The sequence below is a fragment of the Coregonus clupeaformis genome, unplaced genomic scaffold (genome assembly GCF_020615455.1).
Source record: "Coregonus clupeaformis isolate EN_2021a unplaced genomic scaffold, ASM2061545v1 scaf0618, whole genome shotgun sequence".
Lineage (NCBI taxonomy): Eukaryota > Metazoa > Chordata > Actinopteri > Salmoniformes > Salmonidae > Coregonus > Coregonus clupeaformis.
Window position 1 is genome coordinate 214,460 of NW_025534073.1, and position 25,159 is coordinate 239,618.

General features: G+C 44.4%; 1 protein-coding gene and 1 long non-coding RNA gene across 2 annotated transcripts in view; both read left to right on the plus strand.

The window, feature by feature from the left end:
- Positions 1 to 2,667: 2,667 nt before the first annotated feature.
- On the plus strand, positions 2,668 to 19,422 carry LOC121550182. The gene is made up of 3 exons (XR_005996930.2): positions 2,668 to 2,909; positions 18,260 to 18,362; positions 19,401 to 19,422. It is a non-coding gene; the product is annotated as an uncharacterized LOC121550182 (long non-coding RNA).
- A 5,606-nt stretch (positions 19,423 to 25,028) lies between these two features.
- Positions 25,029 to 25,159, plus strand: part of LOC123485228 (trinucleotide repeat-containing gene 6C protein-like) — a 40,740-nt gene continuing 40,609 nt past the window's right edge. Inside the window, exon 1 of the mRNA XM_045216136.1 lies at positions 25,029 to 25,125. Within this exon, the coding sequence (XP_045072071.1) occupies positions 25,029 to 25,125 (97 nt within the window). The remainder of the gene's footprint in view (positions 25,126 to 25,159) is intronic.

Genomic DNA, 25,159 nt, shown 5'->3' on the forward strand with positions numbered 1-25,159 from the left:
CTGGAGACACACACACACACACACACACACACACACACACACACACACACACACAGCCTGGTAGCTACCAGGGGACATTGAATTATGAACGTCTGTAGAGGCCATGACACCCCCAAGATTAATTTCCATAAGCCATGATTAGTGTCTCTCTTTCCCCCTCCCTCTCCTCCTCCATGCCTCACCATGTACTTCATCATGATGTAGGCTGAGTAATTGTGTTTTGATACTGTCGCAGTAAAGCATATCTCTGTCATAATCCATATGTGGGTGACATGAGTACAGATGGTTATTTCATTGTGTGTGCGCATGGGGGCTGTCATCCCATTTTATTGTCACAGTTTTATAGTCATGTATATGATGTCTTCTGACTCATATTCAACTAAGCCTCTAAGCAACAGTATCAGATGGCGGTTTCTTAGGCTGAGTGTGAATGGTAGATCAAAGCTAATGAGAGAGAGATATGGGTCCTTAGTGAGATCCAGATTTGGCTCATTGCACAGTGAAATATTTGTCCTGCACTCTGATAGGATATATTTTTCTATTGAGAGAGAGAGAGAGAGAGAAATGACAGAGATAAGCTGGGAGTGGGGATAGAGACGTTTATCATTATCATTCCAGCATGGCTAAAATATTGACTTGTGGAGGTAATTGTGTTTTCCTGCCCGACCAGGTAGTAGATAGCCCATTGTAGTCTCTCACAGCCATTCTGCTGCCTCCAATCTTCCATGCTGAGTCTCATTTTGTAGATTTGAATTGGCCCAGTTGGAAGCATCACCTTAAGCAGATAGAGAACCCTGTGGAGTCCACTTAAAAATCTATTTATTATTTGTTTGCAAAAAAAAAAAAAAATAGAGAAAAAGAAGGCGTGGTGCAGGGTACTGCAGTTGTGTGTGTGTGTTTTATGCAAATAGGAATGGAATGCTGTGCTGGCACAGAGAGCACTGACATGTTTGTAAGTGCATGACCATTTACATTTACATCATTAAGCAGACGCTCTTATCCAGAGTGACTTACAGTTAGTGAGTGCATACATTTTCAAACTGGCCCCCCCGTGGGAAACGAACCCACAAACCTGGCGTTGCAAGCGTCATGCTCTACCAACTGAGCTACACGGGACCAACATAAGATTTGTTGAAATTGTGCCCTCTGTTGGTGAAAAGTACATATCCCGTGAAGCATAAACATTGTACTTGCTCACATAACACATTAGCAACTAAACATTCTAAATCTTCAAGAGGTACAGAACTGTGAGCTCATACACTGTATAGCAACAAATATGTCTGGGGAACATTGCATTGATCCTCAACACGGGGGCCCCTCAGGGGTGCGTGCTCAGTCCCCTCCTGTACTCTCTGTTCACCCATGACTGCATGGCCAGGCACGACTCCAACACCATCATTAAGTTTGCCGACGACACAACAGTGGTAGGCCTGATCACCGACAACGATGAGACAGCCTATAGGGAGGAGGTCAGAGACCTGGCCGTGTGGTGCCAGGACAACAACCTCTCCCTCAACGTGACCAAGACAAAGGAGATGATTGTGGACTACAGGAAAAAAAGAGGACTGAGCACGCCCCATTCTCATCGACGGGGCTGTAGTGGAACAGGTTGAGAGCTTCAAGTTCCTTGGTGTCCACATCACCAACGAACTATCATGGTCCAAACACACCAAGACAGTCGTGAAGAGGGCACGACAAAAGCCTATTCCTCCTCAGGAGACTGAAAAGATTTGGCATGGGTCCTCAGATCCTCAAAAAAATTCTACAGCTGCACCATCGAGAGCATCCTGACTGGTTGCATCACCGCCTGGTATGGCAACTGCTTGGCCTCCGACCGCAAGGCACTACAGAGGGTAGTGCGTATGGCCCAGTACATCACTGGGGCCAAGCTTCCCCTGCCATCCAGGACCTCTATACCAGGCGGTGTCAGAGGAAGGCTCTCAAAATTGTCAAAGACTCCAGCCACCCTAGTCATAGACTGTTCTCTCTGCTACCGCACGGCAAGCGGTACCGGAGTGCCAAGTCTAGGTCCAAAAGACTTCTCAACAGCTTCTACCCCCAAGCCATAAGACTCCTGAACAGCTAATCATGGCTACCCGGACTATTTGCACTGCCCCCCCACCCCATCCTTTTTACGCTGCTGCTACTCTGTTAATTATTTATGCATAGTCACTTTAACTCTACCCACATGTACATATTACCTCAACTACCTCAACTAGCCGGTGCCCCCGCACATTGACTCTGCAATGGTACCCCCCTGTATATATAGCCTCCCTACTGTCACTTTATTTTACTTCTGCTCTTTTTTCTCTCAACACTTTTTTTGTTGTTGTTTTATTTTTACTTTTTTTTGTAAAAAATAAATGCACTGTTGGTTAAGGGCTGTAAGTAAGCATTTCACTGTGATGTCTGCACCTGTTGTATTCGGCGCATGTGACCAATACAATTTGATTTGATTTGATTTGAAGTCAGAAAAAAGAGGGGGGGGGGGGACAAGGAAACAAGGAGGTAGAGAGATGTTGGCCAGACTGTAGTTGTCATGGAAACGGCGAGGCGGAGCATGGGGAGCCTTTTTGAGTGGGACCAGTTTGTTATTGGAGGTCACGTGGCCAGTCGCTAGGGACAGAGGCACGTCCTGTTTTACCTCGGATTGAAGCGTCGCGAGCTGCTGCTATCGCTAGTTTGAACAAAATGGCTGCAGAGGCACCACTAACGAAAGCCCACTGAATGGTAGGAATTATCATCGACGATTTTTTAATGGATATCTTGGAAATACACACTCTCCAAATACTGGATTTTGCAATAATTTGCTCTCTTGGATTCCTCTATTTGCAAGCGATTCATAGTCGCGTGCTGTAAATCATTCTATTGTTTTTGCACTTTAAAAATGTCACCTCATCAAAGACAAGGTAGGCTACTGAAATTGCATATGGTGTTCAGTTTATATTTAGCTGAAAAGTTAGACAAGTTGCACCGATATACTTTAGCTTGTTTGACATTAACTAGCTTGTTTGCTTAAATATCGCACTTTGCTACCATTTATTATTCTCTGACACTTGCTCTATTTCACATTGTTTTCGAGATAATCAACATTTGCTTTGGGTTAATGGTTGTTTGCAATTAAATTCGACACTAGAAAACAAGTTTTGAACCTAAAACGTGGCCAAACGGTTAGGACCACAGATAGCTATCTGTATTGCATTGCTACTGTAGCTTCTTGCTGCGACCGAATTCTTGGTCTGTCATACGGGGATCAAGGACAGAACATCGATTATTTTCATGCAAGTTACACCTCAAATTGAATTCAAATTCACTAAAGCCCACAATAGGAAATAAGGTAAGAAGTATTGTATTTTCTAATCTTTAACATGATTTATTCTGATAAATATTTAAATCCCCGCAGCCAAACAACGCGCCCCTGATATGCGGCTGCAGCTGCGGATTGATAAACAGCATCAATGTATCAAAACAGTGCCTCATGCCTTCTTCATGTTTGAGCATTGCAACGTTGTTGGCAATTTTTAAAATTTGACTACGAAAGTCTTGTTGATTTTATTAAATAATTTCATTGGAATAACCTCCATTTTTGTTATTTATATAATAAAACAAAAGAGATCTGAAATACAAACATATAATGCACACTGGGCGGGAAATTATCAATATAGCTAGGAAGATGCAACTTTGACAGTGACATTTGCATTGGCCAATGAAAACCTTAATATGCTTCAACAACATCCCACATGCGTGTGCCGAGTGGCATATGTGTTTTAAATGCTAAGCACATAGATCTATTCTAGAGTAAGCAGGTAGGCATTCGGTACTGCTGTGGTGATAAAATAGACAATGTAGTCAAATACAGATACAAAAATTAGCTGGTTGGGGTCACAAGCAGGGCTACTGTCCAATGACAGGTACAGTAATGGGGGTGGTTAAACAAATCAGCCAAGCAATTATGGGTGCAATCTTTGAGGTTATACACATTTGAGATTAGAGTGGTTTGGAAGTCCATCTTGGATCCTTTCCCATTCTCATGGCACTTCTGGTTAACTGCTTTGGCCCTGGAGTTGTCTAGAATCAAATCACATTTTATTTGTCACATGCGCAGAGTATAAGAGGTGTAGACCTTACCGTGAAATGCTTACTTACAAGCCCTTAACCAACAATGCAGTTCAAGAAATAGAGTTAAGAAAATGAAACAATCTTTTGGACCTTCCTCTGACACCGCCTAGTATATAGGTCCTGGATGGCAGGAAGCTTGGCCCCAGTGATGTACTGGGCCGTACACACTACCCTCTGTAGCGCCTTCCGGTCGGATGCTGAGCAGTTGCCTTACCAGGCGGTGATGCAACCGGTCAGGATGCTCTCGATGGTGCAGCTATAGAACTTTTTGAGGATCTGGGGACCCATGCCAAATCTTTTCAGTCTCCTTAAGGGGAAAAGGCGTCGTCGTGCCCTCTTCACGACTGTCTTGGTGTGTTTGGACCATGATAGTTTGTTGGTGATGTGGACACCAAGGAACTTGACTCTCGACCCGCTCCACTACAGCCCTGTCGATGTGAATGGGGGCGTGTTCGGCCCTCCTTTTCCTGAAGTCCACGCTCAGCTCCTTTGTCTTGCTCACGTTGAGGGAGAGGTTGTTGTCCTGGCACCACACTGCCAGGTCTCTGATCCCCTCCCTATAGGCTGTCTCATCATTGTCGGTGATCAAGCCTACCACCGTTGTCGTCAGCAAACTTAATGATGGTGTTGGAGTCGTGCTTGGCCACGCAGTCGTGGGTGAACAGGGAGTACAGGAGGGGACTTAGCACGCACCCATGAGGGGCCCCCGTGTTGAGGATCAGTGTGGCAGATGTGTTGTTGCCTACCCTTACCACCTGGGGGCGGCCTGTCAGGAAGTCCAGGATCCAGTTGCAGAGTCCTTAGTCCCAGGGTCCTTACCTTAGTGATGAGCTTTGTGGGCACTATGGTCTTGAACGCTGCGCTGTAGTCAATGAACAGCATTCTCACATAGGTGTTCCTTTTGTCCAGGTGGGAAAGGGCAGTGTGGAGTGCGATTGAGATTGCGTCATCTGTGGATCTGTTGGGGCGGTATGCGAATTGGAGTGGGTCTAGGCATTCCGGGATGATTGTGTTGATGTGAGCCATGACCAGCCTTTCAAAGCACTTCATGGCTACCGACATGAGTGCTACGGGGTGGGAGTCATTTAGGCAGGTTACCTTGGCTTTCTTGGGGACAGGGTCTGCTTGAAACATGTAGGCATTACAGACTCGGTCAGGGAGAGGTTGAAAATGTCAGTGAAGACACTTGCCAGTTGGTCCGCACATACTCTGAGTACACGTCCTGGTAATCCGACTGGCCCCGCGGCCTTGTGAATGATGAACTGTTTAAAGGTCTTGCTCACATAGGCTACGGAGAGCGTGATCACACAGTCGTCCGGAACAGCTGGTACTCTCATGCATGCTTCAGTGTTGCTTGCCTCGAAGAGAGCATAAAAGGCATTTAACCCATCTGGTAGACTTGCGTCACTCGGCAGCTCGCAGCTGGGTTTCCCTTTGTAGTCTGTAATAGTTTGCAAGCCCTGCCACATCCGACGAGCGTCAGAGCCGGTGTAGTAGGATTCAATCTTAGTCCTGTAGTGACGCTTTGCCTGTTTGATGGTTCATCTGAGGGCATAGCGAGATTTCTTAGGGTGCGTCCGGATTAGTGTCCCGCTCCTTGAAAGCGGCAGCTCTAGCCTTTAGCTCGCTGCGGATGTTGCCTGTAATCCATGGCTTCTGGTTGGGATATGTAGGTACGTTCACTGTGGGGACGACATCGTCGATGCACTTATTGATGAAGCCGGTGACTGAGGTGGTATACTCAGTTTTTGTGAAAATTGACTTTTTGTAGCAGGTTAGGATAATTAATGTAGCAGGTTAGGAGAATTAGGTTAAGGTTAGGAAAAGGGTTAGGGTTAGCTAAAATGCAAATAAATGTATTTTGTCAAATTTGACAAGCCATCTAGACATGACATTTGGCCCATGTGTGGCCAGAACACAGCCATTCAAATCTCTCTCTAGTCTAACCAAACAGACATGGCTGAACCTGGGTCCACACTTTCAAGCTTGGTTCTCTGCTTCAGCCTGCCAGGTCTCTGCTGGTTGTTGATTTGTCAGGGTAGCGACTAGTGAACGCTTGCCTCCTTTTGCTTCCTCTGATTTAAATGCACATTTATTGTTGGTGGTAACTGCCTCCTGCTCCGGGCATGCAGTCATAATGGCAGTGGTGGGCTGCCCTGGCATGAGTCTGTCTGTCTCCCAGAGAGGAAGGGGCATGCCTGACTGAAAGATGGGCCATGTTGCCAGAGTTGGACGCGGTCCAGAGGAAGGTTCGTTTATTGGCTTTGTTTATTTGGCCTATTTTATTTATTTATGGTTTATTTGAATAAGACAAATACAAGCACAGGGTTATTTGTGTAAATAGATAAACTGCTTTAACACATCTGATGGGTCTATCTTATGCTAGTCAACACCCATCCCTAGATGTGTTTATAGGAAGATGTCCCGTACCGTTATTTCAAGAGAGAGGGACTCCATGACACCATGCGCTGTTTTCTTCTACAGTTGGATCCATTGATGAACTGTCAAGACGTCATAATCTCTTTAATTGAAACACATTTTATTTTCCTGTATCCCCTTATCCCTGTGAAATCTCTGTCATTACACTGTCTTCACAGTCACTTGACATCGACCCCACACATACACACATACACAGAAGAGGGTAGCGAAACACATTGAGATATGCTTGATATGAACCTTGGGGGGCCCCCTGGACAGCTAATGTGCTGCAGTCCTTAATTTGGCTCTGGAAAAGAGGATGGGGGGCGTTTGCTCCCATCACAGGGTCAGGGCCCCCGTCAGGGGCCTGTGAATGGGGCTGTGTATTCACGGGGAGGCGCATGATAACAAAACGAGTCCACTTAATGCTCCGATTACTATACAGATCAGGTCTTAGGCCTGCATTCAGATAGACTCTCCTCAGCCGGGCATGCACACAGTGGCCTGATAGCTAGGTTGAGGTTTTTGTGGCAGTTTGGCTCATAGGGTGGTTGTTTGCCTTTGCTTAGCAGAGGCTGGAAAAACTGGAAAATGTGAAGTTGAAATGACAAACCTTGCTCTTTGTGAAATGCTCTGATGTCAAACTGTTTCTCAGAGATAGGTTTACATGTTTTGACTTTGCAAGCCACACTATTGGCTAACCAGGACAGGATCTCTGAGGTAATGGTTTTGATTGGCTCGACTTCTTACAAGTTAGCATTGTTGATAGTCTGAAATGATTCCCTGATCTGCCCCTCAGAGATTTGTCAGGCTAAGGCCTAGAAGAACAACACACCAATATCAACAACTCAAGAACTGTCAGAAGATTCCAAAGCTGTTATTAATCAGGTCTGAATAAGTACAAAGTGATCGAAGCACAGATCAGCATAACTAAAGCGTATCACTCTCCTAGTCCCAACTTAGCAGTTTGGTCCTCAGGCGTTCTCCAAGCAGCCAGAAAGGCAAATTCATTCCCGATAATTGAGTGCCGTACAAGTGGATGTACTAGGCTGAATATGAAGTATAGTGTATGCCTAAGTGAGGAAAAGCCTTGATCCACAGCCGCCTCTGTAGCTAACTAGTCATTAGCTCAGCTCTATTGAACATCTTTTCATTGATCTAAAAGAGTGGACCTTCCGTTTTTTGTCACGTGGGTTTCATATGCTAGTGTAACTAAGCACTCGACAGCCAGTCTGTTTTGATTTGACAGATAGCCTTGTAGTAGATTATGTCATTTGCATTCAGCTCTCAAAGTCAATGTGAACTGCAAATTCAAAAAGTTGTGCAAACTTGCAAGGGAAATATCAGTCTGGGAAGGAACCCCAATTCCCACAATTAGAATTTCTCTGTTCTAGATTAAACATCGATCTCAGTGGGAGGTATCCTAGTGATTTTATAACTGCAAATTCAAAGAGTTATGCAAGCTGGCAATGGAAATATCACCATCTACAAGCCACACTGAGATATTCTCCAAGATATCCTAGTGAATTCATAAATGGATATGGACGTTCATCCTCCTAACTAAGCTTCCAGACTTGAAACGGAATGGACGCCATCTCTTTTGATAAGATGTAGACTAGACCTAGCCTACCTCTAAAGCACAATCCTTCTGTTTCCTTATAAACAACTCATTCCCCTTATAATGTCATCATTGACTTTTGAGTGAGTGGTGCCCGTAAAAACTTTTGCCCTATTACGGGCACCACTCACTCAATGGCACCCTGTTGGTAAACGTTAGGCCAGGTTTAACGAGCCATGAAGCTGGCGCCGGTGCTTTTCTCTCTGCTAACGTATGTTACCTCCCAGAGGGACTGCGCTCTGGGGCAGAATACTTTTGTCATCCTCCAAGTAGGCCTAAATGATGCAAAAGGGAGATTATTGAAAGGCCTTTTAGTGAACAGTAGGGTTTGTCCCCCTGAGGTCTGACTGAAGGCTTGGCGTTCTGGTCTCGTAGACTTCTGAAGAGAGGCCCACTTGAGGTGACCAATTGGTGAGTCATCCACTGATTCCTCTCTATCTACCAGCCTCTCAAGCCTAGTGTCAGTCCCTCCCAAGCCTAGTGTCAGTCCCTCCCAAGTCTAGTGTCAGTCCCTCCCAAGCCTAGTGTCAGTCCCTCCCAAGCCTAGTGTCAGTCCCTCCCAAGCCTAGTGTCAGTCCCTCCCAAGCCTAGTGTCAGTCCCTCTCAAGCCTAGTGTCAGTCCCTCTCAAGCCTAGTGTCAGTCCCTCTCAAGCCTAGAGTCAGTCCCTCCCAAGTCTAGTGTCAGTCCTCCAAACTACTCTAGATCCTTTAGCCTTGTATGTTCATTTTATTCTGAATTATTATTATTATTATTATTATTATTATTATTATTATTTATATATATTTTTACGCTAAGAAATTCAGGACTGGGCTACTTGGTCAAAGAGGGCCATTGAACAGGTTAATGGCAGTTAGCTCATCAGTTGAACATTCAGGAAGTCTAGCAAGGTGTTTTACTGAATTTACACACTGAGTTTTTCTTTATCTGCTTCAGTAAAACTCTTTGCTGACTCTCCAGCCCTGCACAGACAGCATTTATTACGTTGATCGGTCTTAATTTAGTCTTCTTGCTACGTGAGTTTCCCCTCACGTACAGCCCTTTCACTCTTCAGAACTGCTGGATAATGGCTTTTTATAAAGATGAATGTGGAAACAGAGCAAGTGCTACATGATTGGAGTCTAATAACTCCTTTTGTTGGGGACGTTCTGTGATCTATTGGAGCAATAAATTGTTTGACCGGTCTCGTAAAACGGCTGCTCCGGTTACTGACGGAGAGGATGAAAGTCATTGGGAACTTCAACTGTCGTTGGAGCCGATCCATAGATTTTATTTCTGGAGGCCTGCTTAGTGCCAGGAGGAGTGTAACGTATGAAAAATCTCATGTCCTTGTGGATCAGCCCTGGCCAGAGTATTAGCATGACATCATGGAGAATAGCTTCCAGTTCTTTGAAGAAGGAGATCCTCTTCGCTATGTTAGAGGAATATCGTCAACTATTACCCAGTTGGTATTTTTCTCCTTCCTTACATAAATCTACATGTTTTGGCTTAACTTAACTGTTTTTTTTGTGTGTTTTTCTTAAGGGGTTGATCAGCTTTAATGTTGTAAATAGATTGTGGCTTCTGTCAATGTAATTGTCTGCATCATTTCCAATCCCCTGTATATTGTTTTATTTATATATATATATATATATAGAACAAAAATATAAACACAACAATTTCAATTATTTTACTGAGTTACAGTTCATATATGGAAATTGGTCAGTATAAATAAATTCATTAAGCCCTGATCTATAGATTTCACGTGACCGGGCAGGGGCGCTGCCATGGGTGGCCCAGCCAATCAGAATGAGTTTTTCCCCACAAAAGGGCTTTATTACAGACAGAAATACTCCTCCGTTTCATCAGCTGTCCGGGTGGCTGGTTTCAGACGATCCCGCAGGGGAAGAAGCCGGATGTGGAGGTCCTAGGCTGGCTTGGTTACACGTGGTCTGCGGTTGTGAGGCCAGTTGGATGTACTGCCAAATTCTCTAAAACGGCTTATGGTAGAGAAATGAACATTCAATTATCTGGTAACAACTCAGGTGGACATTCCTGCAGTCAGCATGCCAATTGCATGCTCCGTCAAGACTTGACACATCTGTGGCATTGTGTTATGTGACGAAACTGCACATTTTAGAGTGGCCTTTTATTGTCCCCAGCACAACGTGCACCTGTGTAATGATCATGTTTAATCAGCTTCTTGATATGCCACACCTGTTAAGTGGATGGATTATCTTGGCAAAGGAGAAATGCTCACTAACAGGGATGTAAACAAATTTCTACCAAAAAATTAAGAGAAATAAGCTTTTTCTGCATATGGACAATTTCTGGGATATTTTATTTCAGCTCATGAAACATGGTACAACCACTTTTATATGTTCTGTTTATATTTTTGTTCTATATACAGTGCCTTCGGAAAGTATTCAGACCCCTTGACTTTTTCCAAATTTTCTTACTTTACAGCCTTATTCTAAAATTGATCAAATTGTTTTTTCCCCCTCATCAATCGACGCACAATAACCCATAATGACAAAGCAAAAACGGGTAGAAATGTTTGCAAAAAAATAAAATGGTAATATCACGTTTACATAGGTATTCAGACCCTTTACTCAGCTCTTTGTTGAAGCACCTTTGGCAGCGATTACAGCCTCAAGTCTTCTTGGGTATGACGCTACAAGCTTGGCACACCTGTATTTGGAGAGTTTCTCCCATTCTTCTATGCAGATCCTCTCAAGCTCTGTCAGGTTGGATGGGGAGCGTCGATGCACCGCTATTTTCAGGTCTCCAGAGATGTTCGATCGGGTTCAAGTCTGGGCTCTGGCTGGGCCACTCAAGGATATTCAGAGACGTGCTCCCTTGATCCTGACTAGTCTCCCAGTCCCTGCCATTGAAAAACATCCCAACAGCATGATGCTGCCACCACCATGCTTCACCGTAATGATGGTGCCAGGTTTCCTCCAGACGTGACGCTTGGCATTCAGGCCAAAGAGTTCAATATTGGTTTCATCAGACCAGAGAATCTTGTTTCTCATGTTCTGAGAGTCCTTTAGGTGCCTTTTGGCAACTCCAAGCGGGCTGTCATGTGCCTTTTTACTGAGGAGTGGCTTCCGTCTGACCACTCTACCATAAAGGCCTGATTGGTGGAGTGCTGCAGAGATGGTTGTCCTTCTGGAAGTTTCTCCCATCTCCACAGAGGAACTCTGGGGCTCTGTCAGAGTGACCATTGGGTTCTTGGTCACCTCCCTGACCAAGGCCCTTCTCCCCCGATTGCTCAGTTTGGCCCTGCGGCCAGCTCTAGGAAGAGTCTTGGTGGTTCCAAACGTCTTCCATTTAAGAATGGAGGCCACTGTGTTCTTGGGGACCTTCAATGCTGCATACAGTGGGGAGAACAAGTATTTGATACACTGCCGATTTTGCAGGTTTTCCTACTTACAAAGCATGTAGAGGTCTGTAATTGTTATCATAGGTACACTTCAACTGTGAGAGACGGAATCTAAAACAAAAATCCAGAAAATCACATTTGTATGATTTTTAAGTAATTCATTTGCATTTTATTGCATGACATAAGTATTTGATACATCAGAAAAGCAGAACTTAATATTTGGTACAGAAACCGTTGTTTGCAATTACAGAGATCATATGTTTCCTGTAGGTCTTGACCAGGTTTGCACACACTGCAGCAGGGTTTTTGGCCCACTCCTCCATACAGACCTTCTCCAGATCCTTCAGGTTTCGGGGCTGTCGCTGGGCAATACGGACTTTCAGCTCCCTCCAAAGATTTTCTATTGGGTTCAGGTCTGGAGACTGGCTAGGCCACTCACACCATTAAGTCATGCTTTTCTGATGTATCAAATACTTACAGTGGGGGAAAAAAGTATTTAGTCAGCCACCAATTGTGCAAGTTCTCCCACTTAAAAAGATGAGAGGCCTGTAATTTTCATCTTAGGTACACGTCAACGATGACAGACAAATTGAGAAAGAAAAATCCAGAAAATCACATTGTAGGATTTTTAATGAATTTTTTTGCAAATTATGGTGGAAAATAAGTATTTGGTCACCTACAAACAAGCAAGATTTCTGGCTCTCACAGACCTGTAACTTCTTCTTTAAGAGGCTCCTCTGTCCTCCACTCATTACCTGTATTAATGGCACCTGTTTGAACTTGTTATCAGTATAAAAGACACCTGTCCACAACCTCAAACAGTCGCACTCCAAACTCCACTATGGCCAAGACCAAAGAGCTGTCAAAGGACACCAGAAACAAAATTGTAGACCTGCACCAGGCTGGGAAGACTGAATCTGCAATAGGTAAGCAGCTTGGTTTGAAGAAATCAACTATGGGAGCAATTATTAGGAAATGGAAGACCTACAAGACCACTGATAATCTCCCTCGATCTGGGGCTCCACGCAAGATCTCACCCCGTGGGGTCAAAATGATCACAAGAACGGTGAGCAAAAATCCCAGAACCACACGGGGGACCTAGTGAATGACCTGCAGAGAGCTGGGACCAAAGTAACAAAGCCTACCATCAGTAACACACTACGCCACCAGGGACTCAAATCCTGCAGTGCCAGACGTGTCCCCCTGCTTAAGCCAGTACATGTCCAGGCCCGTCTGAAGTTTGCTAGAGTGCATTTGGATGATCCAGAAGAGGATTGGGAGAATGTCATATGGCCAGATGAAACCAAAATATAACTTTTTGGTAAAAACTCAACTCGTCGTGTTTGGAGGACAAAGAATGCTGAGTTGCATCCAAAGAACACCATACCTACTGTGAAGCATGGGGGTGGAAACATCATGCTTTGGGGCTGTTTTTCTGCAAAGGGACCAGGACGACTGATCCGTGTAAAGGAAAGAATGAATGGGGCCATGTATCGTGAGATTTTGAGTGAAAACCTCCTTCCATCAGCAAGGGCATTGAAGATGAAACGTGGCTGGGTCTTTCAGCATGACAATGATCCCAAACATACCGCCCGGGCAACGAAGGAGTGGCTTCGTAAGAAGCATTTCAAGGTCCTGGAGTGGCCTAGCCAGTCTCCAGATCTCAACCCCATAGAAAATATTTGGAGGGAGTTGAAAGTCTGTGTTGCCCAGCGACAGCCCCAAAACATCACTTCTCTAGAGGAGATCTGCATGGAGAAATGGGCCAAAATACCAGCAACAGTGTGTGAAAACCTTGTGAAGACTTACAGAAAACGTTTGACCTGTGTCATTGCCAACAAAGGGTATATAACAAAGTATTGAGAAACTTTTGTTATTGACCAAATACTTATTTTCCACCATAATTTTCAAATACATTCATTAAAAATCCTACAATGTGATTTTCTGGATTTTTTTTCTAATTTTGTCTGTCATAGTTGACGTGTACCTATGATGAAAATTACAGGCCTCTCTCATCTTTTTAAGTGGGAGAACTTGCACAATTGGTGGCTGACTAAATACTTTTTTCCCCACTGTATGTCATGCAATAAAATGCAAATTAATTACTTAAAATTCATACAATGTGATTTTCTGGATTTTTGTTTTAGATTCTGTCTCTACCAGTTGAAGTGTACCTATGATAAAAATTACAGACCTCTACATGCTTTGTAAGTAGGAAAACCTGCAAAATCGGCAGTGTATCAAATACTTGTTCTCCCCACTGTGTATATATAACGTTCAATTGGTTGCAAATAGAAAAACTACCTTTTCAATCCGGTGTCGTTTTTGTGTATCAGTTCATAAACCATGTGCTATGGAAACGGTACATTGAAAATCTCTTCCCAACTATTTTGCAATCAGTATGGCACAGCTGTCAATTTTTTGGTCTTTAAATGAAACTGGTATACTTTTTTTTTTAAATCACAATTTTCTTTATTGCAGGGCTGACAGACAAGTTCCTTACTTTCTCCCCCTTCCACTTGCCTCTTCCATTTTTGCGGTAATGCTGCAATTGGTTGGTTGTAATTTTGGATAGAGCAGACATTTCCATATATTTTTGTTAACTGCATGTGGGACAACTCCACCAGTCCTATTTATATCATTTACAAATATTATACCGTTTTACATGTTTTCTGCTCCCAAAAATTAGTATATTTTAACCATAATATTTGTTGTAATATTTGTTCAGTTTTTTCTAGTGGATGCAACCAAATTTCTATGGCTTGTTCTTTTTTTTAATAGCGATATTTTGGAGATTATTTCATTTTCAAATAACTGAAAGTGAGAGATTGAATTCTGAATAAAGGGAAAAAGGCCATTCTTGAACACGGGGTGAGACATTTCTTACTAAGCTGCTAGAGTACCGGTTCGGATTTAAGTATAGTTTTTGTATGATTGAAGCCTTTAGTGAGAGGTCTAATGCTTAAATGTTTAATTGTTTCTGCACTCCGAATTCATATTCATTATATAAATAGGCCCGTTTAATTTGGTCTGGCTTGCCATTCCAAATAAAATTGAATATTTTTTGCTCATATAATTACTATACATAACTTTAACGCATTGTATAAGAGATTCTCCAAAATTGAAATATTCCAGGTATTTATATATCAATTCCAGTCGTACTTTATCAAAAGCCTTTTCAAAGTCCGCTATGAATACCAGGCCTGGTTTCTCCGATTTTTTTTTTTACTTAACTGTCTTTGTTTTGGCGGATGGATGGAGAATTTTAAGCAGTGTTTTGGGATACCCGGAGGTCTCAAATGTGGCACGTCAGATCTCGTTTTCCGGAGCGTTTTGGGAAGTGCGGTCCGTCTTCCTAATGTACGATCGTGCAGCGCAGAGAGGCTGCAGTCAGATTCCGCTATTGCGGTTGCTAGCAAGCAAGCGTTCTCCCGGGGGCTCAGCCTCGCTCTTGTTTGTCTTGCAGTGCTGGCATTCCTGGCGCTGTGCCCAGTGACTATCATCTAGCAAGCCCCCTTCCCCCCCCACCGCACACACTCTCACACACAGCCCCTCGGTCTCATCACCCTCTTTGCACCCCCCCCCCTTCCTTTTATGTGTTCTCACATACACCAGAATGGCTGGATATAAAAAGCAACCTGCACCACCCACCTCCCCACCCCTATCGTACCATTACCCCTGCTCTTTATTGGACCATCCTTCCTCTCCCCTCTCTCTGATTGCCTTTTGTCCGTCTTTGTTCCCTTCCTTTGTTCCCAGAAGCCGTCTGGTTTAATAGACATCACCTCTCTAATCCGCTTGTTGTGTTTTAGCGGTTAAACCATCCAGCACCATTGTTGTAAGGGGTTTACCTCACCAGCAGCATCGAGCTCAAGGGTGTTCATTCAGCTTGTCAATCACTGTCTTCCTGCTCCAAACTGACTGCTGGCTGGCACTGCCTCAATGTCCATGTCAGTCATTCAAGCCTCTGACAGTAAAAACAAACTAACTAATTTGTTCAATGTCTGTCATTTAGGTACCTTAGGATGGCATTGCTTGGGAATCCATCTCCCTAGACGCATGCACGCACACACACACACACACACACACTAGGGCTGCACAATTAATCGGATTCAAATCGAAATCGCGATATTGGCAAGATTCATATCACATGCTATGGTTTGAAAGACATCTCAGCCGAGTGTAAAGTACGTTTTTTTTCGCTCTTGCAACGGCTTCCCACACACACCATGCGCCGCCCCGTCACCCAAGCAGCACATTTCCTCCTCCTCGCTGTTAGAGATACTATATGTTTGCGTGCTGTTCTGTTAGGTCAAATGCAGTCAAGAACGATGCTGCTTTCAACTTTGCTTTTTAATATAAGTAATTATCTTTCTATGATTCCAACAGTTCATCCAAGTAATTTGATATTTGACCCACGTCAAATTGCAATTGTAATATTTAGTTTAAAAAAACAAAAGGCCTTGTTTCACGGTCCTCTTCCCAGGGTTGTCTTCTTACACAAGGACCAACTGATCCTTAACAGAAATGATTCTGGACAGTTTCCAGTATGTGTAGCCTAGGTCTATGTTCTCCAGCTCAGCCAGTGCCTAGGCAGACAGACAGACAGCAGTTTAGATCAACTGGGGCATCACTCCATTCCTCTCGTACTATGTGACACTAGCACAGTACATCAATGTTGAATGGAGACTGGCTAAATTTAGCCAGCAGCTGTAGCTAGGCTTTATAGCTGGGCTATGGGCCCCCCAAAAATAAATATTTCTGGATCTAATGGGTTGGCTATGGTAGCACATCAGAGTTCTGAGGCTAATTTCCATCCACATAATCTCAGGTCTTCAACCCTAAGAACAGCCAGATGATGGGAGTTGCCTATTAATAGCTCTGTTCTTTCCTACTGCTGCACTTTGGAACCAAATAGGCCAATTTAGAGAATGCTGTAGCGGCTTATGGCTAGTCAAGTGTTTCACTTAACACATGGAGATGCATGGAGCACTCAGCTCTGTTCCAAGCTAGTCTGTTGCCCATACTGTGAGGGAACTCCTGGTGAAGTGTTAAGAGGACCAAAGCCAAGATTAGCCTCAGATTGGCTGTTTAGCCCATTGGCTGGCCAATCAGCGCATGCCTACGTGGATATGTGAGATACGGCGTGTTTTGATTGTGACTTCTTTGAGACATTAGCCAGCCTACACACTTATCAGGTTAGTTGATTTAGCTTAGTTGCTAATTGTCTGCGTGAGCAACTGAGCCTCCTGTTTTATTGCAGTCTGTGGTAGACTAGTCTTATTGTGCTTCAGCTTCCTTCTTTGCCTTCTGTTTAAATTGTATCCTAATGGAAGAAGAGGAGCAGACTGTGTTGGTTATGATAGTAGTTTTTATAGGCTAGTCATGTTTCTCAAACCTTTCCTCCAGACATGTTGAATTCCAACAAAGGCACACCTGATTCAACTAATCAAATTTGGTCTTTCTAGAGACTGTCAACCCTGATGCCCTGAAGACCGGTGACTAATATGCAGTGCACTGTGCAGTGGTTTAGCTGGATACTTCAGGGAGTAATGTCCCTTTTAGCAAAGGACTTAGTGAGGTTAGACATGAGAATTCTAAAAACCTAACTGACTCTGGATCAGTGCTTAAGGGCCACCACCTCTCAACCTGGCTGCACACACATCAGGCCACGGGAGCTCTTGTTGCCAGGCGATGGCACGGCATTGCAGCACATGCTTGGCTTACATTTTTATGTGCAATTTCTCATCTCCGGTTCAAGGAAACCGGATTCCAATTTATGTATTTTTCCATGCAGTTATAATTATCCCGTCTCTGTCCTTAAATGCCGGAGCTTTTTAAGTAAAAAGAGAAAATGCCTAGGCTTATTAAGGCTAAATATAGGATTGGGATGCGTCCCAAATGACACCCTATTCCCTATATAGTGCAGGCTCAGTGCACTACTTTTGACCAGAGCCTGCACTATATAGGGAATAGGGTGCCATTTGGGACGTAACCATACCCGAATCTCCTCTGGAACAGCTTGCTGCTTGTGAAAGGATGTGGAAATGTCAGGTCGTTTTTTTTTTATGGCTTTGGAGCATGTGTGTGGAGTGGAGGCTTGGCAGGCTTTTGTCTCTGAGAGCTGGGTACCTACCAGGTAAGATCCAGTACTCTGGGGGATCTGGGGAGTGGCAGTTAGTACTGAGTGTGGCTGTGCCTCACTTTACCTGGGCCATTCTATACAGGTCATAGAGATGTCAGGCAGCCGGTCAAAAGCAGTGCACTGTATTGTGAATAACAGGGTAAATTTTGAGACACAGCCTTACTCAGCCTACTGATTCTGGGTTGTCTTGGAGGTGGCGGTAGGTACTGGCTGGATGTCTGTAGTTTGAAGAATGGGGCCTCATCTCAAGGGTTTCAGTAACACTAAGAGGACCACAGCTCTGACCTCCACCAGCACCCCAATGCCTCCTAATAGTTTCCAGACCACACAAGTCATCCACACAAGCCAGCCTGAGCCAATAGAACCCAAGCCCACACACACACACACACACACACACACACACGCAGGTCGATCTCTCAATGGTGTTTATATTGTCTGTACATGCCCTCAGTAAAGAGCTGCAGTTAGTTATAACTCTCTGCTTCAGAATGGAATTTATGGGACGGGGAGATTCCAGGTGTTCACGTGCAGACAGGGCCCTCATCTCCCTAGCAACCGCGTGGTAAAACATGTCTGTCTTTTGATCCTCTGTTCCAGCCGAGAGAAGAAGCAGGGAACACGAGACCAGAACCATTTGATGGAAGAAAAGAATAAGAGAAAGCAAGAAGAAAAGAAAAAGAAGGAAGCTGCTCAGAAAAAGGTGTGACGTCATATCGTTGTTGTTGTTGTTGTTTGGACACACACACACTTCTATCGTACTACCTCATAAAAGCACCATCCCCTGTTTTTAATGGTGTAGCTTTACACAAAGCAAGATGATGATATCAGCCTCTACACTGTGCCCTGCTCTCTTCCTCTCTTTCACCCTCCCTCGCTCACGCTCTCTTTCACCCTCCCTCGCCCCTCACTTCCTCTCTCTCTTTCACCCTCCCTCGCTCCCTCTCTCTCTTTCACCCTCCCTCTCTCTCTTTCACCCTCCCTCGCTCCCTCTCTCTCTTTCACCCTCCCTCGCTCCCTCTCTCTCTCTGCTCTGAACTGTGTCAGTAAGTGATCCCATTCCACTCCGTTGGCTAAACAGGCTAACGTGTCATGCTGCTTCTCTCTTTATCACATGCAGCCTCCTGTGAGGCTGAGGAAAGCAGAGCTGAAGGGGGGAGCTGGCCAACATGTATGTGTGTGTGTGTGTGTGTGTGTGTGTGTGTTCCTGCATACGCCACTGTACATATGTGTGTGTGTGCATGTTTTGTCTGCCTCTTATTTCACTCTCTGGCTAACTAAACCACATGACCCACCAGGCAACAGCCCCTGGAGGGAAGGGAAGAGCCGGTGGAGGGAAGAACATAAAACATTTAGCATTACAATAGGCTAACAAGAACATTCACCTGAACATTCTGTTCCAATGGAATGGGCTGGCTTCAGTCAGAGCAAGGTTGAAGTGCAGGCAGCCAGCCCAGTAGCAGGCTAACGCTAGCAGGCTAACTCCGAGGGAGGAGACCTGTTGATTAAAATGCTTTAATGTTATTTTAGATTGACATAAAACACGTACTTCAGACTTTTTTCTTTATTATGCATATTTAACAGGGACAATAGGCCTACACATTGACCAACATTTCTGTAAATGTGCCAGATTTATCCAGCCAGCTCATTTTCATCTGTAGCACCTTGTACTTGCTATGTTTTTGCGTGAACTCAGCAAGAAAAAATATGTTGCTAATATATTCTTCCTCTTTCTTTCCAGGTCACTGAACAGAAAACCAAAGGTGAGTTGTTCTCATCATCTTTTCCAACTTTCTGCACCAATCCTACCTCCTATTACCTTAGCATGACTGACTGACAGAGCTGAAAGTGGATTGAAAAGAGAGGGGGAGTGAAGGAGAGAGAGAGAGAGGGATGGAGAACGACAGTCGGAGCAACAGAGAAAGTGAGAGCGTATGCACAGTGTGCGCTTAGCTGGCAGGGTTTTGAAGTGAATTGAACCCAGAGCACTGTAGATAGAATACATCCTCTCTCTCTCGCTTCCCTCTGTGCCAAAGCTCTTAATGAGTGAGAGAGAAGGACTGGAGAGAGGGAGAGGACCTGTTATGTGGGGGTGACTGGCCAGATGGGGCCGGGTGGGGCTTATGTTTTGAGGGATAGTCGCTAGGAATGCTCATTAGGGCATCTGTTAATATACCTGTAACGGCTTTCTAGCACTTAACAGGAGGTTGGGGAAGTGGGTGGTTAAAAGGTCAAGATGAAGGGACATCTTGGTGTAATAACCCTACAGGGCATAGTAGGCTGCAGGACTGTATCTACTGGAGCCTGTCTGTGGTGCTGAGCTGCACTAATGAGCAGTAATCTGGCTTAGTTAGCTTTGTTATCCTGTTTCCATCCAGTTAGCTTTGTTATCCTGTTTCCATCCAGTTAGCAGGTAATCTGGGTTAGTTAGCTTTGTTAGCATGTTTCCATTCCACTGTGGTTGGAATGGGGAGGCCCAACCTGGGTCAGAGAGAGAGGGAGGGAGAAGGATCATATATATGGGGTGGATGGGGGAAGAGAGTGATTGGGTTGAAAAAGGCAGAAGGAAATTCTCCTGGCTTGTCACAATCATATTCCTCAGAATTCTAAGGAAATGACAAAAGTGAAAGAAAGGGTCTGAAGGAAAGAGACTGCAGGACCAAAGTACATGAAAGAAACAGAGAGAGTAGTGTGAGAGGGAGAACACACTAGTTTCCTGTCTGCTGGGTTGTTGGCAGCATATTGCAGCTGAGTTTTTCAGACAACTAACAAAAGAGCCTCACCAACCCCCTCTGTGGCATACACACCTACGGTTTACACATACAGTAAGCAGTGCGCATCTAGATCAACATAAAAAGCACATGTGCGCACACACACGTACATACACGGCTCAGGCATACAGTACATTCATGCATATAAATAAGTTCCCTCTGCTTCACCGACCCCCACTGGGGCTTTGTATGTAACATAGGCACACGCACATACACAGTTATAAACGCATCAATGCATAGGTCAACACACTTCTATGAATACATTAGTACAATCACATGTGCATATGTATAAAACAGGGGTGTTCAACTCTTACCCTACGAGGTCTGGAGCCTGCTGGTTTTCTGTTCTACCTGATAATTAATTGCACACAACTGGTGTCCCAAACAATGAACAAATGCAGGGGAACTGGCTTTGAGGTCCAGAGATTAGTTTGAAGGGGTCTAGACTGTCACATAGAAAAGTTGACAAGTACACACAAACACACATGTCCTTATGTATGGTTTCCATCAGCCAGTCCCTAGTGTGAAAGCAGCACGTATTCCCATTGGTGATCGTCTCCTACCTCTCTACAGTGTCTTCCTGGCTGTGGCCTAGTTACAGCTCATCAGCCTCTCTCCATTCAGGCCTGTTCTGTTTCATAGCCATTTCTATCTGTCTCTATAGAGAGAGAGAGGTATTCTACCACCTCTACCATCTAGTGTTACAACACAGCCATGCCTTAGTTTCTACCACCTCTACCATCTAGTGTTACAACACAGCCATGCCTTAGTTTCTACCACCTCTACCATCTAGTGTTACAACACAGCCATGCCTTAGTTTCTACCACCTCTACCATCTAGTGTTACAACACAGCCATTCCTTAGTTTCTACCACCTCTACCATCTAGTGTTACAACACAGCCATGCCTTAGTTTCTACCACCTCTACCATCTAGTGTTACAACACAGCCATGCCTTAGTTTCTACCACCTCTACCATCTAGTGTTACAACTAAGCCATTCCTTAGTTTCTACCACCTCTACCATCTAGTGTTACAACACAGGCACACGCACAATCTAGTCTACCACCTCTACCATCTAGTGTTACAACACAGCCATGCCTTAGTTTCTACCACCTCTACCATCTAGTGTTACAACACAACCATGCCTTAGTTTCTACCACCTCTACCATCTAGTGTTACAACACAACCATGGCTGAATATCTCCTCTCTGTGGCAGGTAGCATGCCCCCACCCCATCAGACTCCAGGCCCAGACCTCCCTGTCTACTGTACCATCACCCATGTGGAGGCATTTTCTCCCTGGCACTGCATGATGAGGGGATAGTGTAACATAGGGATACATACCCGGACCTTGAAGGATGAGAGGGAGGGATGGATGGATGGATGGATGGATTAAGGAGGAGTAGGGGGAGGGGGGGGGAGCATACACACACACACAGCATATCAATTGCAGTGTAATCCGGAGGGAATTTTTTTATTCCACGCGCCGCAGCTGCCGTCGCTGTCATGTTGTCTCTTTAGCGGCTAAACGCTATGACAATAAATACAGTGGAGATAGATATTAGCCAATCACAGAACAGATGGAAGGGAGGCATTCAGTTGTTTACGCTGTATTGTTTAGGAGTATGTTTGGGTTAGAGCTGATGTATGTGTTGTTGGGGTTGTATGTAGCAGAGGAGGCTGGTGGGAGGAACTACAGGAGGATGGGCTCATTGTAATGGGTGGAATGGAATTATGGAACGGGATCAAACATATGGAAACCACATTTGACTAATTCCATTTATTCCATTCCAACCATTACAATGAGCCGTCCTCCTATAGCTCCTCCCACCAGCCTCCTCTGGTATGTAGCTGTATCAGATCAAAGTTTATTGGTCGCGTACACAGATTAGCAGGTGCAGCGAAATGCTTATGTTACTAGCTCCAACAGTGCAGTAGAATGGCTCGCAAATCACATATGTGATGTGAACTATACATATGACTGATATAGGACAGAGACTGCATACTGTGTATGAGAGCTGTCATTAGGCATCACATAGTGATAGATGCCTGTTTATGTTAGTCTCTCTCTCTCTCACTCACACACACACACACACACACACACACACACACACACACACACACACACACACACACACTCCGGGGTAGGGATTAATATTTTCCAGAAAATCTACCAAGTTTCAATACCGGGAATAATTAAGATTTATCCCGAGAGTCCTGGGAAATACTGCAAAAATCGGAAGTGCCCATTTTAAAGCATTTAAAACCAAGATATGGTCACTATGCCAGGGTTCTCCCCCAAAAAGAGGGGTGCTGTGCCACCTTGTCAGCTTGGCTGCGCCACTATGTAAAGATTTCAGAGCAAATTAAACAGATATTTATTAATGATAGAGTAACTAGCTTTGATCGCCAATGACATTGTTGTGAATTGCCAAACAGGCTGTTCATAAATTCAGAGCGTTATCATGTTTCTCAATTAATTGAGCGCATTTCAGCAGTAGGCTATCTCGACACAGAGCGCACCCGGAGTATAGCGTTGTCGATTCATACAAACTTTGTAACGGCAGTCAAACAAAAGTCAAATGACTAAAGTTGCTAAGCTTGCTAGATAACCTCCTTCAACGAATGACAGAATAACTCCTATATTTGGCAAAATCAAGGATTATACAGATAGCAGATCAGCTCACCAATAACAGGGAGATGAGTGGAAATAGTTTAAATATCAAGTGAACTTAATGGGGACCAACTCTGTTTAAAAAATATCTGTATCTACGTTTGTTGATTCTCTACCGACGCTCTCATATGGGCAGCAATTACGAGACAGCGCAAAGAAGCGGGGGAGATGTTCTAGCGGTATTTTGACATGCATAGGCGAGAGACATGATTTGATAATGCAACCTATGGATTACAAAATAAAGTTAGGAATTTTCAGTCAGGATTTTAGGTTTCAGTGGGATTGGGACTGGATAGGAAAATAGCCTAGGCTCTAGGACAGGAGAATATATAATTTTCTCTCATGCCTCTGAATTGGTAACAGACTTAATTTCTGTGACAGAGATACCTATGTAGTGAATTGTGCATAGGCCTGTGAAATGTGTGACTGTCTGAAGAGTCGCAAAGAGGCACACGTTATTTTATAGGCTGAAGCCTACTGTAGAGATTTCCTTTAGGGTTTATTAAATGCATTCGGGCAGCGTGTGCAGACCCCCAGTGTCAATTATGTGTGTGCTTTGAATTCATGGCGACTTTGTGAAGTAATTTTTTGCTAATCTGCTGCTGCGCATATTGTGTATTTTGTGGAATTGCATTAGTGCGACATTGGGGGAAAATGTTGTAGGCTAATTTCCCGGGTTTTGTCATTTTATTCTTTCGGGAAATGTGAAGTGTTCCTGGGACAGTCCCGGGATCCCGGTTATCCATGTTAATTCCTGCTCCGGGGTTGTCCAAGCCAAAGCCAACACTTCCAGCAACCACTCCATAACCCACACTACCTTCAGGAAGACATTAATCTAAAACTGTGTGCGTGTACGTTGAAGCGAGCAGGCTGGGTGTAAGGGTAGCCCTGGCTGCAGAGTGAGTTGTGGTGGGATGATGTATGGGGTGGACAGGCAGGGTTGAGTGGGCAGGTAAAGTAGCAGGGGAGTATAGGAAACTGGGCAGTCAGGCAGAGGAGTTGGGTTACTGGAATAGGGGACGCAGTGGGCCAGTTGGACCTCTCTCATTAGGTCAGTTTTATAACACTGACACGTTCACACACTCTCCTACGTGCGTGTGTGTGTGTGTGAGAGCGACTGAGTTCCACAGGTCTCTCTCTCTCCCAGCCACCAGCTGCAGCTACTGTCCAGTCCATTCCACCAATGTTTTATGATGTGGAATTGGTGTGTGAAAGAAAAATCACCTGTCTTGCTAACCTGAACCTGCTCCAATCCCTGTGCCCTCATCCGGTCTGTCAGGCCTCCATGTTGGGTGCACACACACACACACACACACACACACACACACACACAACGCCTTAAAGCTGCAATATGTAACGTTTTGGGTGACCTGAACAAATTCACATAGAAATGTGTGTTATAGATCTGTCATTCTCATTGAAAGCAAGTCTAAGAGGCGATAGATCTGTTCTATGTGCACTATTTCTATGCTTCCCGTTCTTATGTTTAGTTTTTGCGTATTTTACTGTCGGTTTTGTACACCAGCTTCAAACAGCAGGAAAAAAAAATATTTAGGGTTATGGAAAATTTATTTCACAGCGTTTGAAATGGTACAATGAGTCTCTACACTATACTTGCTTGTTTTGTCACAAACTGAAATTAGGCAAACTATTAGAATTTTAGCAACCAGGAAATGGTGGAGCGATATCTGCATAGTGCATCTTTAAAATGTTTTAAATTGTTGAATAAAAGTATATTTCCATTTCAATATACAGTAGTCAGAGCGAAGTGTTAAGCACAGTTGAGTTGTCCTGCCTTTCAGACCTCTATATGAGTTATCAGGAGACCTGGGAGAGAGCTGTTCCTTGAAACTACAGCCCCATATTTAATCAGTGTTAATTAAGCCTGATCATCTCCACCTCCCCTCTGAGGCCCTCCGCTCAGTATGGCAGCTCAGCTCAACACGCTGAGGAGAGGAGGGGGAGACCGACAGGAACCCTTCAGAGACCCTAAGGGAGACACAAACATGGACGGATACACGCGTGTAAATGCACACACGCTCTCCTTATGATTGTT